The 17,737-nt window shown below is 34.6% G+C and overlaps 1 protein-coding gene across 1 annotated transcript in view; it reads left to right on the top strand.

The window, feature by feature from the left end:
• GRIK2 (glutamate ionotropic receptor kainate type subunit 2) overlaps positions 1–17,737 on the top strand; it is a 730,896-nt gene that overhangs the window by 671,479 nt on the left and 41,680 nt on the right. Inside the window, exon 14 of the mRNA XM_040239120.1 lies at positions 16,457–16,682. Within this exon, the coding sequence (XP_040095054.1) occupies positions 16,457–16,682 (226 nt within the window). The remainder of the gene's footprint in view (positions 1–16,456; positions 16,683–17,737) is intronic.

Here is a 17,737-nt window from a genome sequence, read left to right as displayed (position 1 = left end):
AAAAATTAATCATCAATTTTATTGAGACAGTGTCTAAAAGGCAACCTCCAAATCTATGCTTTCTAACTTGAAATGATTATTGAATGCTAGGAATTAATCAGAGATATAGCCACATGTGACCTATTTCTACTTGAAGGTACAGGCAGAAGATTCTAATAGAGATTTGTATCAAAACAAAGAAAGAATTCTTGACAAAAGTTATTTTAATTAAATACAAGAGTTATGGCTAGAACACATGCCGGTTGTCTCTGCCACTGCCTTTGATAGACAGTGTTAAATAAAGCATGTAGGTATTGACATTCCTTCCTGGACTAAACCCTGTGCTGATTAATGGTGGATACCTACTCATTTTCCTTGTAAACTGTCCTGGAATTGGTTTGAATTTAGCCTCAAACTGCTTAAAATATTCTTTTTGCACTCAGTGGATTTAACTTTGTTCAGGTGATATAGGTGGAATTGAACAGGTTGCCAATATCTCTCTCTCTCTCTCTCTCTCTCACACACACACACACACACACACACACAGACAAACCACAAATATTCTTACCATTCTCTCAAATTTAAGGTTAAATTTAGCTTTATTTAGGAATCACTTAGCAGATACCTAAAATCATCATTTTTTTGAATTTACTTCAAAGGGTTTCTTGAAAACTCAACTATATCTTATTATGCGTATAATTCTGTTTTTTTTTTCCCTTCTTTTGGTATTTCTACTGGATTGTTGTTGTTGTTGTTTCCCATTACATATACTCATTTGCATAAGTATTTTTTGGTGTTCCTTTTAAACTTTGGATTGTTTAACCTGTTGGTGTTGGTTTAATTGCTAAGTCGTGTCTGACTGTTGTGACCACATGGACTGTAGCTGACAGGTTCCTCTGTCCATGGGATTTTGTCTTGCATCTATTTTGCTTCATCCTACAGTACTTAAAGTTTATTTTGGTGTGTCTCTAAATCACTGCCTTAAATAATACCAACAACTAATTACAGAAAAGCAATTTTAGCAAAATTGTGTCCACTGTTAAAACTCACAGCAAGTTGCTTTAGTATGCAAGTTGCAAGTCTGCCTTAAATGTTGGGATAGATGTTTGATTTCCCTAATCTCACTTTTCTCATTTTTGTGATGGCTATCCCAAAACCTATATCACAGGGACATGAAGAGATTTAAATAACATTATGTTCTTAAAATGCTTAGCATAGGATTCGCACAATAATAAGTTCTAAGTTTAGTAGTTTTAAGAAAAGTAGCTAAGAAAATACGTAGCAATATCAATCTGAGCCTTCCTTTAATGGATCCTTACGTTAATGGTAATTAGCCCATTATTTTAACTTACCTGCCTGAAGATTAGATTTAGTACATTTTCATGATCAATCTGAATATTTCTTTCAGTTATCCTATAACTTCATGTGTAGTTAATACCTTTAGAGTTAATAAAAATGTATTCTCTAAATTTGGGAGGGATGCTTCTTCAGCAATACTGTATTTTTTATAATAACCTGATGTTTCATAACTAATTGCTTACCACTTCATTGGTGCACTCTATCCATTCCTTCAAATATATATCAGATGCTTTTCTCTCAGTACCTGTGCTGGGTGTAAACACTTGACACTGTAACTCACCAACCATCATGAAGAGTACAAAGAGTAACCAAATAAGCATTAAATAGGATGAGTGAGTGGGTGGGTGAGCGAAGTCGCTCAGTTGTGTCCGACTCTTTGCGACCCCGTGGACTGTAGCCCACCAGGCTCCTCTGTCCATGGGATTCTCCAGGCAAGAATACTGGAGTGGGTTGCCATTTCCTTCTCCAATTAAATAGGATACATACTTAAAAATTGCAAAGGTTGGCTACAGTGTACTACGAGAACATGTGAAGTGAAGTGAAAGTCGCTCAGTCGTGTCTGACTCTTTGCAACCCCACAGACTGTACAGTCCATGAGATTCTCCAGGCCAGAATACCAGAGTGGGTAGCCTATTCCTTCTCCAGGGGATCTTCCTGACCCAGGAATCGAAACGGTGTCTCCTGCATTGCAGGCAGATTCTTTACCAACTGAGCTATCAGGGAAGTCCTTCTATGAGACCATAGAATGATTTAAAAATCTACTGGCTCAAACTGATTCCTTTTTATGGCTGAGTAGCTTTCCACTGGAGCTTAGGTGAGTTTCCAGGTTGTGCTAGTGGTAAAGAACCAGCCTGCCAATGCAGGTGATATACACAGATTCAATCCCTGGGTCTAGAAGAGCCCCTGGAGGAAGGTGTGGCAACCCACTCCAGTATTCTTACCTAGAGAATCCCATGGAGAGAGGAATCTGGCAGGCTACAGTCCCTAGGGTCACAGAGTCAGACACGACAGAAGCGATTTAGCATGCATGCACACAATATGCCTTTACCATTTAAGCCAGTAACTTTTAACGTAAGTGTATGTTCTCATAGAACACTGTAGCCAACCTTTGCAATTTTTAGGTATATATTCTATTTAATGACTAATTGGTTGCTTTTTGTACTCTTCATGACTCTTGTTGAGTGGTGGTGTCTAGTGTATCTCTGCACCTAGTACAGGTATTGAAAGGAAGGCACCTAACATATAACTGAAATGACTGACTGGACAGAAGAGCCTGGCAGGCTGTAGTAATGGGGTCACAAAGAGTCGGATGTGACTGAATGACTAACACACACGCATGCACTCACACATACTTTCTATAAATAGCTTCTAGTACCTAATGTACATCAGGCACTATTCTAAGTAGAAGGGGATAAAATGATGAACAAAACAAGGCAAAATTTTCCATCTTCGTGTAGTTTATCTCATAACAAAAGAAGCTAGGAACTGAACTAACACATCAATAAAAAATAGGAAATATGTAATATACAGCATAGTTGTTAAGTGCTATGGATGAAAATAAAGCAGGAGGCACATCTGTGTTATCTTGGAATGGCATTATAAAGAGAATAAACAAGGGAAGTCTCTTTGAATAAGTGATGTTCGAGCAAAGATTGAAAGGAAGTGAAATTATGAGACACAGACATATGCAAGAGAAGTATCGTAGAATTAGAGAAAATGGCAAGTTCAAGCATCTGGGTTAGATATGGCTCTTCTAATTAACATATGCCTCAGGTTAATGATTTATATAATCATTGATGTAATTACCTTATACATATTAAATTCATGATTATTGTGATTAAGTAGACTTGATTAGCCAATAGATGGAGAAATAATTCAAGTTGTTTCTCTCTCCTCCCTGTGGCCTGACTGATTTTTTTCTATTATTTAGAAACAAAGAATCCATTTTGTATATATATATGTATATGGTAACACAATACAGACATTATATAAACATCATTCTTAAAATGTTTTGATGAGATTTGTATCATTTCCCAGTAAAGTTTAGAAATTCTGGAAAAGGTACTGGTTGAAAGTGAAATGATGGTACTATTTTTTTTTAAATTAATTAATTAATTTTAATTGGAGGCTGATTACTTTACAATATTGTGGTAGTTTTTGAAATACATTGCCATGAATCAGTCATGGGTGTACATGTGTTCCCCCCCATCCCAAACACCCCCTCCCTTCTCCCTTACCATCGCATCCCTCTGGGTTGCCCCAGTGCATTGGCTCTGAGTGCCCTATTTCATGCATTGAACTTGCACTTGTCATCTAGTTCGCATATGGTTTCAATGCTATTCTCTCAAATCATCCCACCCTTGCCTTGTCAAACAGAGTCCAAAAGTCTGTTCTTTACATCTGTGTCTCTTTTGCTATCTTGCATATAGGGTCATTGTTACCATCTTTCTAAATTCCATATATATGTGTTAATATACTGTATTTGTGTTTTTCTTTCTGACTTACTTCACTCTGCATAATAGGCTCCAGTTTCATCTACCTCATTAGAACTGACTCAAATGTATTCTTTTAAATAGCTGAGTCCATTGTGTATGTGTACCACAACTTTCTTACCATTCGTCTGCTGATGGACATCTAGGTTGCTTCCATGCACTAGTTATTGTAAACAGTGCTGCAATGAACATTGGGGTACACGTGTCTCTTTCAATTCTGTTTCCTTGGTGTGTATGTCCAGCAGTGAGATTACTGGTTCATATGGCAGTTCCAATTTGTTTTTTTGTTTTTTTTTTTACTTTATTTTACTTTACAATGGAGTATTACTCAGCTATTAAAAAGAATGCATTTGAATCAGTTCTAATGAGGTGGATGAAACTGGAGGCAATTATACAGAGTGAAGTAAGCCAGAAAGAAAGAAACCAATACAGCATACTAACACATATATATGGAATTTAGAAAGATGGTAATGATAACCCTGTATGTGAGACAGCAAAAGAGACACAGATGTATAGAACAGTTCCAATTTTTTAAGGAATCTCTACACTGTTCTCCATAGTGGCTGTACTAGTTTGCATTCCCATCTACAGTATAAGAGGGTTCCCTTTTTTCCCACACCCTCTCCAGCATTTATTGTTTGTAGACTTTTTGATGACAGCCATTCTGACAGGTGTGAGATGGAACCTCATGTGATAATGAGTGATGTTGAGCATCTTTTCATGTGTTTGTTAGCCATCTGTATGTCTTCTTTGGAGAAATCTCTGCTTAGTTCTTTGGCCCATTTTTTGATTGGGTCATTTATTTTTCTGGTATTGAACTGCATGAGCTGCTTGTATATTTTGGAAATTAATACTTTGTCAGTTGTTTCATTTGCTATTATTTTCTCCCATTCTGAAGGCTGTCTTTTCACCTTGCTTATAGTTTCCTTCGTCATGCAAAAGTTTTTAAGTTTAATTAGGTCCCATTTGTTTATTTTTACTTTTATTTCCATTATTCTGGGAGGTGTGTCACAGAGGATCTTGCTGTGATTTATGTCAGAGAGTGTTCTATGTTTTAATCCAGGAATTTTATAGTTTCTGGTTTTATATTTAGATCTTTAATCCATTTTGAGTTTATTTTTGTGTATGATGTTAGAAAGTGTTCTAGTTTCATTCTTTTATAGGTGGTTGACCAGTTTTCTGATCACCAGTTGTTAAAGAGATTATCTTTTCTCCATTGTATATTTTTGCCTCCTTTGTCAAAGATAAGGTGTCCATAGGTGTGTGGATTTATCTCTGGGCTTTCTATTTTGTTCCATTGATCTATATTTCTCTCTTTGTGCCAGTTCCATACTGTCTTGATGACTATAGCTTTGTAGTGTAGTCTGAAGTCAGGCTGGTTGATTCCTCCAGTTCCTTTCTTCTTTCTCAAGATTGCTCTGGCTCTTCGAGGTTTTTTGTGTTTTCAGACAAATTGTGAAATTATTTGTTCTAGTTCTATGAAAATTACTGCTGGTAGCTTGATAGGGATTGCACTGAATCTATATATTGCTTTGGGTAGTATATTCATTTTCACCATATTGATTCTTCCAATCCATGAACATGGTATATTTCTCCATCTATTTGTGTCATCTTTGATTTCTTTCATCAGTGTTTTATAGTTTTATATATACAGGTCTTTTGTTTCTTTAGGTAAATTTATTCCTATGTATTTTATTCTTTTTGTTGCAATGGTGAATGGGATTATTTCCTTAATTTATCTGTTTTTTCATTGTCAGTATATAGAAATGCAAGGGATTTCTGTGTATTAATTTTATATCCTGCAACTTTACTATATTTATTGATTAGCTCTAGTAATTTTCTGGTGGTATCTTTAGGGTTTTCTTTGTAGAGGATCATGTCATCTGCAAACAGTGAGAGTTTTATTTCTTCATTTCCAATTGGTATTTCTTTTATTTCTTTTTCTCTCTGATGCTGTGGCTAAAACTTCCAAACCTATATTGAATAGTAGTGGTGGACACCCTTGTCTTGTTCCTGGCTTTAGAGGAAATGCTTTCAATTTTTTTCCATTGAGGATAATGTTTGCTGTGGGTTTATCATAGATGGCTTTTATTATGTTGAGGTATGTGCCTTCTATGCCTGCTTTTCAGAGGTTCTTTTTTTCTTTTTAATCATAAATGGGTATTGAATTTTGTCAAAGGCTTTCTCTGCATCCATTGAGATAATCATGTTTTTTATCTTTCAATTTGTTGATGTGGTGTATCACATTGATTGATTTGCAAGTATTGAAGAATCCTTGCATCTGTGGGATAAAGCCTACTTGGTCATGATATGTGATCTATTGGATTCTGTTTGCTAGAATTTTGTTGAGGATTTTTGCATCTATGTTCAGCAGTGATATTGGCCTGTAGTATTCTTTTCTTGTGGCATCTTGGTCTGGTTTTATTAGGGTGATGGTAGCCTCATAGAATGAGTTTGGGAGTTTACCTTCCCCTGCAATTTTCTAAAGAGTTTGAGTATGATAGGTGTTAGCTTTTCTCTAAATTTTTGGTAGAATTCACTTGTGAAGTCATTTGGTCCTGGGCTTTTGTTTGTTGGTAGAATTTTGATTACGCTTTTGATCTCCTGGCTTGTGATGGACCTGTTAAGGTTTTCTATTTCTTCCTGGTGCAGTTTTGGAAGGTTATACTTTTCTAAGAATGTTGCCATTTCTTCCAAGTTGTCCATTTTATTGGCATATAGTTGCTGATAGTAGTTTCTTATGATCCTTTGTATTTTTGTGTTATCTGTTGTGATTTCTCCATTTTCATTTCTAATTTTACTGATCTGATTCTTCTCCCTTGTTTTCTTGATAAGTCTGGATAATGGTTTGTCTATTTTATTTATTTTCTCAAGGAACCAGCTTTTAGTTTTGTTGATTTTTGCTATGGTCTTCTTTGTTTCTTTGTAACTTATTCCTACTCTGATTTTTATGATTCCTTTCCTTCTACTAATTTTTTGGGTTCTTCATTTATTCTTTCTCTGGTTGCTTTAGGTGTAAAGTTAGGTTATTTATTTGATGTTTCTCTTGTTTCTTGAGGTAAGCTTGTAATGCTATGAACCTTCCTCTTAACACTGCTTTTACTGAATCTCATAGGTTTTGGGTTGTCGTATTTTCATTTTCATTTGTTTCTATGCATATTTTGATTTCCTTTTTTATTTCTTCCATGATCTGTTGGTTATTCAGAAGCATGTTGTTTAGCTTCCATATGTTTGTATTTTAATAGTTTTTTATCCTGTAGTTGACATCTAATCTTACCTCATTGTATTCAGAAAAGATGCCTGAAATGATTTCAATTTTTTTGAATTCATCAAGGCTAGATTTATGGCCCAGGATGTGATCTATCCTGGAGTATATTCTAAGTGCACTTGAGAAAAAGGTGAAATTCATTGTTTTGGTGTGAAATTCTCTACAGATATCAATTAGGTCTACCTGGTCCATTGTATTAGAAAATGATGGTTCTTTTAAGAGTTTCAAATGTTGATGATTTTTTTTCCTCACACCTATTTATATTTCAGAGTTTCAATTAGAGAGGAGCTAGAGACCTAGCAAAAGTGTAATTAATTTTAATCCTAAAGGAAAGGGAATTATTTCCTCTGACTGCCTGTCATACATCCCCTCATCAATTTAGGTTACACCTCATCTGTCATTTGTCATGGCATTTATCCCACCATTTCATAATTCTTAGTTTACTTTTCCAGCATTTATGAGATATTGAGCTTTGCATCCACAGTGCCTGGTATGGTCTTTGTTACTAAGCTGGTACTCAACACATATTGGAATGAAAGAACAAGTGAGTGAATGGGTAAGTGAGTGAATGGGTAAACAAGTGAATGTTTCCATGTTCCTATAAATTATAAATTATTCCAAAGGTAAAGGAATAGATATCAGAATTTAATAGGTATATGGTGCAGTCCTAGAAGAAAGTTGTTATGTTTCTCCATTGATTGATCATATAAGTTTGCAGCAAGATTGAAATCCTGATATCTTTAGAGAGTTTTATTGCTAATCAAAGTGACTTTATGTCTGTTCTCATTCATTCCTCCTTAACATTTCTGTGAAATTGTTAAGAAAGCATTTTATTCGATAATGGCCAAGAAATTGTGGTTCAGGTTCTTCCATTGACCGAGTGAAGATGGTTCCTAATTTTATTTAAATTTGACCAAATGACAGTAAAATCTATTGCTGGTTGCTATTACTTATGAGAGAATAAAATATTTGACCGTGAAATTTCATGATATCTCATTTAAAGAATAAAATGCAATGGCCAGAAGAATCATCAGCAGGAATTCTAAACAGGATAGAATGAACTATCAAATCCTGACTCATCTTCCTCTAAAGGATAACTTTACCAAATAACTTTAAACTTGCTGCCCATCATATTATGCTCAGTCATAATTCTCTGTCTTATTCCTCTGCTAACTCTCAATAATGTTAAGAAGAGCAGTTTTCTCTGTTTTATTGTCTTTCCCTTCAAATAGCCTGTTTTAAGAGATTACAGATGCTTTGAGATAAAGCTGCCAGGATTATTCCAAGGACTGTCAGGTTTGCTAACAACCAAATGCTTTCAGATCACTGCATTTGCCTCAGATCCACCTTTGATATGAACCACATATGGCTTCAGTCCTGTTTTCCTGAATTAACTCTAATTTCCTAGTGACCAAGGTCAGATGAGTCCAGATAGGGCTCAGCTGTTCTTACCTAGCACATATGTTCCAGTGTTGTTGGTAATTTATTTACTGTAATAAAAAATTAAAATGCAAATCTCAGCCAGATTCTCCTTTACCAAGGTCTCCCTTGGTATGGGCTTTTTCAAATCACGTATTAGGAATGACTACATACTGACTTTTTCATAACAATATTAAAAATGCTATTATAGCATTTTTATCAAATATTTAAGTTAATATTAGAAATAAAATTGGTAATGTGGAATTTATTGAAAAGGAATACTTTGAGTAAGTGCCAATGACACCAAATTTACTTTGGTAATTTTGAAAAATCATCAGAAATTACTGCTTCTTCTTCTAGTACTTCACCATATCCATTGATACATCAGAGTTCCACTAATTCTGCTATACATTATGGTTTAGGAGATAAATTATTGTTTCATGAATGTTTTATATTTTAAAATAAAAATAAATGGGTTCTTAACATAAATGAAGTATATCTTTAAAGTTACTTCAAGATGTTTTAGGTGCTATGCTACTAGATAAAAGGGCTTCCCTGGTGGCTCTGAGGGTAAAGAATCTGCCTGCAATACGAGACCCAGATTCGATCCCTGGATCAGGAAGATCCCCTGGTGAAGGAACTGGCAACTCACTCCAGTATTCTTGCCTGGAGAACCCCATGGACAGAGGAGCCTGGCAGACTGCAGTCCATGTTGTCACAAAGAGATGGACAAAAAGCTCTGAACAACAACTACTCAATAAACTTTTTTAAAGAATCTGAGTTGTAGCCAAAACTTCAAATATTATGTTTTAAAAAATATTACAAAATAGTACTGGATTTTCTTTGTATTATTGATGCTTTGAGGTCATAATAGTTCAAACTAGATTAATATTAAAGATTTCTTCTCTTCTTCAATAAAATAAGCTTTCCTCTAGAATAGGCATAAAAAGTTAATTTAAATTCTTGTTTCTAGAGGTTTCATAAACATTTTCTTACCGTTTTTAGGGTATCAGATAGGTTTATATGTCCATGGACACAAAATGATTTCTGAATGTTATTTTTTATGGTTTTGCATTTATTTAAAACTGAATTGGAATATAATTTCTCTACAATGTTGTGTTAGTTCTGCTGTACTATGAAATAAATCACCATATTCCCTCCCTCTTGAACCTCCTTTCCACCCCTACATCCTACTCCTCAGTGTCATCACAGAGCGCCCAGCTGAGCTCCCTGTGCTTTATTTGAATTTTAGTTTGTATTTGACATCGAGCAAAGGGAGTAGGGGGAATAATTCACTTGCATACTAAACAATTTAAGTCAAAGATACTTTTTTAAAGATGGCTTTCAATTTGTAAAATATGTTGTTCACAATAAAAGTTCTATGCCAGTGGTACAAGAATAACCCTTACTTGATTGGCTTTCGTAACATTTTAGATGGGATAGAAACAAAATTTCAAAGCACTGGAGAAGGAAATGGCAGCCTGCTCCAATAATCTTGCCTAGAAAATTCCATGGACAGAGGAGCTTGGTGGGCTATAGTTTGTGGTATCACCAACAGTCAGACACTACTGAGTTGACTAAACAACAACAACATTCTTACACTAATATCTTACCAGTTCTAAATGTCTCTCTCTAGAATGCTCAGGAAAAATGTTGCCTAAAACCCATTAGTTATTGGAGATCTGCAAAGAGCCAGGTAATTTCAGGTTGCATAGTTTATCTTGAGTTCTGTCAGAAACTAAAGTTATATATGTTTACATTTGGAATCATCTTTTTTTTTTTTATTTTAATTTATTTATTTATTTTTAATTTTTACTTTACAATTCTGTATTGGTTTTGGCATAGATTGACATGAATCCACCACAGGTGTACATGTGTTCCCAAACATGAGCCCCCCTCCCACCCCCCTCCCCACAACATCTCTCTGGGTCATCCCCGCGCGTCAGCCCCAAGCGTGTCATATCACTGAATGTTATTTTTAAAGCACAACATCTTTTGGCATCTGTGAATTTTTAAAAAGTCTTGTATTTCTTATTCTTAACAAGAATTTTTAAAATCCATTTGTTTACATTTCATAGCCTCTGAAAACTGCTATTATAAAGAGACAGTGCCTTATGAATTTGTTTTATTGGTTTTATGTTGATATAGCAAAAACCAAGTCAACTTACAAGCCTCAGCATTTTGATAAAATAAACACTGCTAAACATTGACATCCTAAATCTGCCCAATATAGAAGGAAAAGTGTCCTTAATATGGGACACACACACATATACACACACCCCAAAAGAAAGAAATTTATTCTGGTGTTTAGAGTGACAGTGTAGTTGTGTGAGAAAATCAGATTATTTTATTTTGAATATTTTAAATATATTTCCCTGGTGGCTCAGACAGTAAAGAATCTACCTGTAATAAAGGAGCCCCAGCTTCAGTCCCTGGCTTGGGACGATCCCCTGGAGACGGAAATGGCCATCCACTTCAATATTCTTGCCTGGAGAATTCCATAGACTGAGGAGCCTGGTGGGCAGTCATCCGTGGAGTCACAGAGTTGGACACGATTGAGCAACTAACACTTTTCCTTTATATTGCTTTGATGTTACTATTTGTTTCAATCAATATCTATGAGACTTGATTTAATTTATTTACTTGACTTTATATTACTGTGTACAATATAACTATAATGATAATACTTGGGAATATTTTTCATTTTTGCTAAAGACATTATTGTCTCATTATGAAATTAAAATTCTTCTTTAAAATCATGATGTCATAAATCCTATCAGCAAGTTTCTGTTTAAAATCTGTCTTCACTATTAATTTTTTTTTTTTTTTTTTTGGGTATCAAGTAGCCTTAGTATACTCACTTGTGAAGTAAAGGAGTGGAACAAGATGTTCTCATGTTTAATTTTTTTTCACTAATTCATTTTTTAACTTGACTACACTCTATCTGAATAACTTCTCTTCTATATCTACTTTGCCATTATCTTAATTCTTGCCTTTTGGAAAATTTATATTTCATGCTTAGTTTATTACCTGGCTTTCATTTTTCATGTTTCTCTTAAATAATACACTATTCTAGACTGTCCTTCCTAACAAATTTGGCATCAGTGGTGCCAACCTATATTCCAATTCCTTAGTCTTTTCTGGTGCTCTGCGTAGGTCCTCACTTCTCTATGTCACTGTTGCTGGACAACCTTCAAAGACTGTTTACATTTGGTTCAGCAGCTTATTCTCCATGCCTGATTTTATCTTGTCCCTTGGCAATGATCACCAGCTACTTTATGGAATGAAGCTAACCTTAGTCTAAGAGGAGATTGAGAGGACATAATATACAGATCAATCTTTTAACATGCCCCATCTTCCACCTATGAGCTTTAGTTCACATGGCAACTTGATATTTCCTTATTTCTAAATAAGTGAACATAAACTTTCAGACAATATATAAATATTTATTACTTTTGTTTTTAATTACCCACTTACTGACCTTAAATGAGATCTTCCTCTTAATATTTAACTTGTAAAGCTTTCATATACTATTTTTAACCTTAAAGATCCTATGGTCTTTTTTACTTTGAAAGTATTCAACAATTTTCTATTTTACTAGAAATAAAACTAGCTGAGTCTCTTTATTTTCTCCTTATGCATTAGATCTTAGAGTATTAGCACAATTCCATATGTATTTAATATATGTATTTTGAAATTAGAGGTCAAGTCAGTTGCACTGTTTTAAAATCCTCTTTTATTCTACATTTCACTTGAGGATTCCATTTTTTTATATCAGATTTTTAATATGTATCTGATCTTTGAATGTGTTTTCTTTCAACAAAGTCCATTTAGAATATTTCTTTGAATTTATGCAATATCTTTTACCTTGCTAAGGATATTAATATCATTTTATTTGTTTTATTCTTTGGCTAAGATCAAGTGGTGGCTCAGACGGAAAGCGTCTGTCTACAATGTGGGAGACCTGGGTTCTATCCCTGGGTCGGGAAGTTCCCTGGAGAAAGAAACAGCAACCCACTCCAGTACTCTTGCCTAGAAAATCCCATGGATGGAGGAGCCTGGTGTCCATGGGGTTGCAAAGAGTTGGACACGACTGAGTGACTTCACTTCCACTTTATCATTTATGTTAGAGACTCACTGCAAGCCACAAGTGCTTAGTTAAGGATGAAAAACTATGAGCTTCACTTTAGGGTGATGTAGTTGTTCACTTTTTTGTAAATCCATGATATGTGCCTTTAGCTGTAGTTGTTATAGTACAGTAATTAAGACTATGAAGTGGTAGCCTATTTACCCATGTTTCCCTCCTGCTTTTGCCAGGAAGAAGCCACATGAGTTTAGGTGAACTATTAACTGCTCTGTGTTTTCATTTTCTAATTTTAGAGTGGTGACAAAAATATCTACCACCTAATAGAAATCTTACAAGACTTAAATGATTTAATATGTATAAATAATTTATAATAATGTTTGGCACATGCTGAACTCTATATGTTAACTGCTATTATTACCTTTTTTGTTGTTATTGTTTTCTTAATATTATTACTGTCTCTTTAGAGAAGTTTAATTTTGCTTAAAAATATCTTCCTGGAGAGATTAAAAGATCAAAGACAGACAGAGGGCTGACTGATCTCAACATTGGTTATAGATTCCAACATGTTCCTTCTAGGCAAGTGTGGCTTGCCTAGATCAACTCATCCAGTGTGCTCTTGTTTACTTCCCACAGAATAAAACCTCTTGGCCTTTGCTTGGGTGGGATGGAGCAGTCACGAAGAGAGTTGTTTTTAAGACAGTTTTTCAATATATTCTACTTTTGTTAGACCTTTAATCATTCTGGCTTTGAGAGGGATATGGAAATGCTAATCTCAGAAACTTTTGCAGGGGAAAAGAGGGCCTTAAAAGTTGATTAGCTCAATTGCCATTCATCTATCTGCATTCCTCCTTCCAAAATTTTGTTTCTGCTGCACTTTATCTGATCCTCTTTTGCCTTGTAGTTTCACACCATAGGAGAGAATATGTGTTCAAAGATGATATTGGTGTTTTTTAATAAAAATAAAACCCAAGCACTTGGTAGTATTATGCTCTCTTTTTAACAAATAGAGTAACAAAAATGTCTTACTATTGCATAGTGTTTTTACATGTAGTGTCCTTATTTAATCCTCACAAAAACCTTAGAAGTTTGGTAGATATTTGACTACCATGTAAACTAAAATTAAAAGAGATTAGTGAGCTTGCATAAGAACATATTTTTTTTTAACAAGAGAAAAAGAATTAGTGATCATTCTGACTCAGACCTACATTATTCAGAACTTATCTATGTATTAGTTAAGTATAGTTAACCAATTATTCATGTGTGGCCATATTTATAGAGAAAAGTACATAGTAATCTTCATATTCAGCCTTAGTGTTTTGTTAAGATACTTTCTTCATATACTTTACAAGCAATCTTAGCTGCTTTAAACTTAAGTGTTTCAGTAAAGTTCATGTTGTTCAAGCCTTTTGTTTTTAAACTAGTGATAACTGACATCTATACTATCTTCACTACTGAAAATTATAAAAGAAATAAAATTTCCAGGTGGCCCTAAAGACTAGTTTTGTATTTTAACTTTCTATAGAAATAGTTTGAATTTAAAGGCATCACATACCAACACATACATACTTGCAATCTACAAAGACTTTAATCTTATCTCCCATATCTGGCTACACAGTGTTGTGTTTTATAGCCATAATTGATAGATGACTGTGCTCAGTTGGAAACTGTAGTCAAAGAATGACAGCCAAACTAGCCAGCAAGCCATATAAAATGTGAGTGAGCAGCAGATAGTCAATATCTCTACACGGAAATATTTGGGTGTTTATTATGAGAAACAAAACAGTTTGGTAACTTTTCTATCAAAACCTATTATCCCATATAAGAATACTAGGAATAGGCTTATTTTCTGTAGACAGGAAAGATGATTGAAGCTGTACAAAAATCATAGACAATAGATTCAAGAAAACCAGAAGTATATTAAGAGATATTTAAGTAAAAATGGAGGACAGGAAGTTATTAATAAGGACCTATTATATAGCACAGGGAACTCAATACTCTGTAATGGCCTGTATGGAAAAAGAATCTAAAAGAGAGTGTATATATGTGTATACTGTAGCCTGGCAGGTCCACGGGGTTGCAAAAGAGTCAGACACAACTTATTGACTAAACAACAACAAAGATGTTACATTTTAAATTGTCAAGTAATGAACATGCAGTTTTGATACATGAATTTTTAGTATTTTCATGGGATTGTGTTTGTTATCAGTCACAGATTCACTAAATCAAAAACTGTGTCCAATTTTATTTTTTACATAAAATCTCTTTAATCTGAAGGTGAGCTCTGATTTTGATTTTATTTTGTATTTTGACCTCACTTAATCCAAAACATTAGGAGAAAACATTTTTTACCTTTGAAAGGAAATGAACTTGTTGTAGCTAGCCTCATTATGTTCCTAATTTGGATAGCGAAATATATCTTTGCAAAATCTCACTATTGGTCATAATGATTCCAGTAAAAATATCACCACAGTCTTAACTATTCCTCTCATTTCCCATATCTACTCCAAACATTTGACTATTTTCCTTAAAAACAACTGACATGCCACCATAGCTGCCCAAATTTGTTATCATGCCAATCTCATTCTGGGTGCTCTAGCTGCCTTCTTTCAAAGACTGGCCTATCAGCATGTTATAATGTTCATTGGAGAGCAAAGGTTTGCATTTTTATTGCTTCATAGCTCTAAGCTTTACTTGTTTTTATAAAGCACATATTGCACCATCAGGTATTTCCCCAACTCCAAATTAATTTTTTTCTTCCCATTTTATCATTGAAATAGTGCCATAATTTTTAAAAATATTATTCTGTACTAACTTTTAGTGGGAGGAATAATATCACGTTTATGTCCTGGCACATGTAGGACTAAATTTATGCTTATACTGCAAAAGATTGTATACCTATTTAATGGAAAATAGTTTCAATGTTTTATGGCAGAACAACCAATGAGGTGAAAATCCTCATTGTGTTTATAATTGGAACATTATGTTTTGTGTTGGTATAAGAATGAAACTCAGGTAAGGGTTTCACAAATGAGCTTTCCATAAGCAGATGCTAACCTTTTTCCTGTTTATGTTTTAGCAGTGCCTTCTGAACAAAACCCATTCCTTTCCTTTAGCAATAAGTCGTACTGAAGCCCTACTGAGAATTTCCAGCTGGATATAAAAACTCTTCTATTTTCTTGGTCCAGGAATCCTTAGTTAGTAAGACCTGGATGATTGATTTCCTGTTGTCCTGAGGCAGGTTAAAAGAAGTTCTATGGTGTCCAGATTGTGTCTCAGCAGAAATGTAGTCATCTTACTTGTAATATCCTTATTTGTAACAAATTCCTCTTGTCTCTTCAACTTATATTTGTATGTGTCTTTGGGGGATAATGTAACATCTGTCTTATAGTCAACAACTGAATTCGGGGGAAAAAAATCTCTTACACTTTTATAGTGTCAATCGGTGTCCAGTGTCTGCATTTTCCAAATTTGATGCTATAGTAATGTCGAAAGATAAAATTGTACACATGAGATACTCATGTGGGATACAAACACAAAAATCCCTCCTTATTAGTCTGTTTTATTCTTTCTTTTTTTATTGCCTCCTATGATTTACTAGTTGTGATCTTTTGAATCTTAGGGCATTTTTTATATATTTGGCTAAATAAATCTGCTCCATGCCTGGAAATACGATGAAGAATTGCTCTGAGAAATGATTCTTCACAGATTTTGATTTTTGTTGTTGTTGTTGTTTACTAATAATACAATTATACAGTATTATGAGCAAACTAAACATAGTTAATTTCATCAAAATATTGTAGGATCACATGGAAACTAAGGAATAACTTTCTTATGTATCCCGTTTTTCCCCAGAAATCAAAAATCTCCACATATGACAAAATGTGGGCCTTTATGAGTAGCAGGAGGCAGTCTGTGCTCGTCAAAAGTAATGAAGAAGGAATCCAGAGAGTCCTCACCTCTGATTATGCGTTCCTGATGGAGTCAACGACCATTGAGTTTGTCACCCAGCGGAACTGTAACCTGACACAGATTGGTGGCCTCATAGACTCCAAAGGTTATGGCGTTGGCACCCCCATGGGTAGGTTTCACGTCAGCCGCTGCTTCTTTGTTCATTAATCCTAGTTGCTGTGAGAAGGGAGAAAAAAACAGTGCCTCCATATGCCATTAGGAATTTTGCTTCAAACAAATGTATCTTGCTATATTCTGTGACTATATAAAAACAGGAAAATAGTTGGACATCTGCTTCTAAAGGAATGAGTAACAAAAGAAAAAATGATTTCTACTAAAATGGTCAGTAGACATTTTTACTATATCAGAGTTGAAAAAATCCACAACACCCCCCGTAAAGGACCTTCTCTTTAATTTTACCCTTAAAAAAAAGTTCGAAGAATAAAATAAAGTTTTTGGAACTTTATTTTTTCAGATTAGTGGTGTATGAATATAGTCTTTGATTTTGCTGACTAAAAGAATGAGCTTTAAATGGTTACTGTGAATAATCATTTTATTTAAGAGAAGTATATGTTTTATTTAAGAGTACTAGTATTTTACCAGTAAAATACCTAGAATAATTTACACTAGGAATGATTGTATTTCACATTCTTCTATATGACAAAATTAGTTTCAGTAATAATCATGGAATGAAATAATAATAATTGCCAGAAAAGACAATGAAAATTTACATTTTTTGAGCTTAATATTTATGTATATGAATATATATATATCTATATGATAAGTTAATGAATCAATAAATACATAATATTAGAGTACATACATACATGCTGTGGGCATAAAAATGGCTCTCCCCAAATGTCCCTGGTTTAATGCCCCAAACATGTGAATATGTTGCTGCTGCTGCTGCTAAGTCACTTCAGTTGTGTCCGACTCTGTGACCCCAGAGACGGCAGTCCACCAGGCTCTGCCGTCCCTGGGATTCTCCAGGCAAGAACACTGGAGTGGGTTGCCATTTCCTTCTCCAATGCATGAAAGTGAAAAGTGAAAGTGAAGTTGCTCAGTCGTGTCCGACTCCTAGGGACCCCATGGACTGCAGCCTACCAGGCTCCTCCATCCATGGGATTTGCCAGGCAAGAGTCCTGGAGTGGGTTGCTAATGCCTTCTCCAGTGAATATGTTACCT

This window comes from Oryx dammah, unplaced genomic scaffold (assembly GCF_014754425.2).
Source record: "Oryx dammah isolate SB20612 unplaced genomic scaffold, SCBI_Odam_1.1 HiC_scaffold_4, whole genome shotgun sequence".
In the NCBI taxonomy this organism is placed as follows: domain Eukaryota; kingdom Metazoa; phylum Chordata; class Mammalia; order Artiodactyla; family Bovidae; genus Oryx; species Oryx dammah.
The sequence above is the reverse complement of the archived record's forward strand: the minus strand, read 5'-3'. Positions and strand labels throughout refer to the sequence as shown.